Source organism: Castor canadensis, chromosome 11 (genome assembly GCF_047511655.1).
Source record: "Castor canadensis chromosome 11, mCasCan1.hap1v2, whole genome shotgun sequence".
Taxonomy (NCBI): Eukaryota; Metazoa; Chordata; class Mammalia; order Rodentia; family Castoridae; genus Castor; species Castor canadensis.
This window is the reverse complement of record NC_133396.1, coordinates 48,943,929-48,946,189: the sequence shown is the minus strand read 5'-3', so window position 1 is coordinate 48,946,189 and position 2,261 is coordinate 48,943,929. Positions and strand designations below refer to the sequence as shown.

The following is a 2,261-nucleotide window of genomic DNA, read 5'->3' as shown; positions in this document are numbered from 1 at the left end:
TAAAATGGTAAAATCCTTGGATAACATTCGAATGTATAGAACAAAGAACACTCTAATTTTCCAGGTTCACCTGGGAAAGACAAAGAGAAGGGCATATGCAAGATAACTAAGACCTAGTTCAGCTAGTTTAGCTACTCAGCTAAATCTCCATTTTCTTGTATTGAATAATATGTACATGCTCTTTTAACAGAAATGCCCATGGTAAAGAAAAAGTCTGTAATAATATTCCAATATTACCATTAATGCAGTTGATAAAAATATGTAACATTGTCAAGTGCTGCCATCATAGGCAAAGGACTCTTCTAAGGGTGTCATTCATGTCTCTGTTCCTCAGGCTGTAGATGAAGGGGTTCAGCATGGGAGTCACCACCATGTACATCACAGCCATGACAATCTCTTTAACAACAAAGTTATTAGTTGATGGACTTAAGTAAAGTGTACCAGATGTCCCATAAAACAGTGACACGACACACAGGTGGGAACCACAGGTGGAGAAGATCTTGTGGATGCCCTGAGTAGCAAGAACCTTAAGGATAGAAGAGACAATTCTTGCATAGGACATGATGATGAGCAGGAAAGAAATAACACCAATGAGTGCTCCCATGACTAACATCACGAACTCGTTTACATGAGTGTCAGAGCAGGTCAGCTTCACAAGGGCAGACAAATCACAGAAAAAGTGGGGAATCACATTGTTCTCACAGAAAGACAGTCTGGCCATGAGCAGGGTGTGCAACATGGCATGGAATGTGGTCAGCACCCAGGACAACACCACCAGGCACACACACAGTTTGGGGCTCCTGATGCTGGTGTAGTGCAGAGGAAAGCAGATGACCACATAGCGGTCATAGGCCATGACCACAAGAAGGAAGCTCATGATGCTGGTGTAGTGCAGAGGAAAGCAGATGGCCACATAGCAGTCATAGGCCATGACCACAAGAAGGAAGCTCTCCAGGTCAGCAAAAAACAAGAAGATGTACACTTGTGTCAGGCAACCTGCATAGGGGATGGAGGGTACTTGGTTCTGCATGTTCTGCAAGAGTTTAGAGGAAAAGCAGAGGTCAGACAAGGACAAGTTGCTGAGAAACAAATACATGGGTGTGTGGAGGTGAGAGTCCAGTAGAATGAGGACAATGATGAGGAGATTCCCCAAGACAGTGACAAGATACATGGCCAGGAACAGGACATAGAAGAGGTGTTGTTGTTCTGACTGGTTGGGTAAACCCAGGATGAGGAACTCAGAGATGGTAGTTTCATTTCTTTCTGTCATGATCTGTCTCTATATCTTTAAGAGAATATAATATTATAATGTTATATATTTTCTACATATATAATATGCAGTATGTATAATCATGTGTAATATATATGTCATCATATAATATTTATCATGTATATCTTTTTTATCCCAATGACAATAAACACATTTCCATGCTCATGATATGCTACATAGTCTCAAAATCAGTTGTGCATTCATTACAATAATTATAATCTTAATAGCAGCATCTATAGCCTGAATAATTATTAATGACTTCTTATTAACTTTCTTTTACATATTTCAGTATTGTTCTTTTGTCTAAAAATTTTAAATATTTGCTTCAGAGACACAAAATGCATTGTTTTTTCTCTTACCTGCCTGACCGGTCATCCTAGGCAACTGTCAGGATCCTGACTCTGGTCAGTGTCTTATATGTTGATGGTCCTGAAAGATTTTTCTAAATAGTATCTTCATAAAATTCTACATGTACTTCCAAGAATAGCTCAACTTCTCCAGAGTCTTAAATCACCCATTAAAAGGAAGCTCAGACATATCTAACCTATATAAGGCTATATCACCTTTCTTAATAATTATATTTCCTTAGCTGTGTCACAGGCAGGGTAAACTCAAAAGATTCCAAATACAACATGATCTCTCTTTGCTTTCTCCCAACCTCTACTCCTTCTACTACCTCATATTTCAGTAAAAGAAATTCAGGATAATATAACAGCAGTGAAATGAATTTCATTCATTCTTTCTCCTTACTAGCACCATCAAGATAGCATATCTTTTGGATTCTTCTCTTTATTCTCCTGCTTCATTACGCATTTCTTAGCACACATTCCTATTTCTAGAATAGAATGACATCTTGTCTTTCCAGGACTATTGAAGCACACTTTCAATTATGTCTCCATTTCCATATCTCAACACATCTCCTTCAATGTGCCTAGTCACACAGCTGCCTTTTAATATGGAAATCTGATTATCTGTTTCCTGATTAGGTAGT

General features: G+C 38.5%; 1 protein-coding gene across 1 annotated transcript; it reads right to left on the bottom strand.

The window, feature by feature from the left end:
- Window positions 1-283: 283 nt before the first annotated feature.
- Window positions 284-1,270, bottom strand: LOC109675158 (olfactory receptor 1468-like). Its single transcript, XM_074048934.1, has 2 exons — window positions 871-1,270; window positions 284-795 (listed from the first exon to the last, which is right to left on the bottom strand). The coding sequence occupies exons 1-2, from the start codon at window positions 1,268-1,270 to the stop codon at window positions 284-286; spliced, it is 912 nt and encodes a 303-aa protein (XP_073905035.1).
- Between the last annotated feature and the right edge of the window lie 991 nt (window positions 1,271-2,261).

Bases quoted from the DNA above. Each gene is read 5' to 3' on its own strand.
- LOC109675158 (XM_074048934.1), bottom strand. From the start codon at position 1,270: ATGACAGAAAGAAATGAAACTACCATCTCTGAGTTCCTCATCCTGGGT. The intron at 796-870 runs TCCTTCTTGTGG...GCATCAGGAGCC, and splicing joins CTACACCAGCATCATGAGCT to CCAAACTGTGTGTGTGCCTG.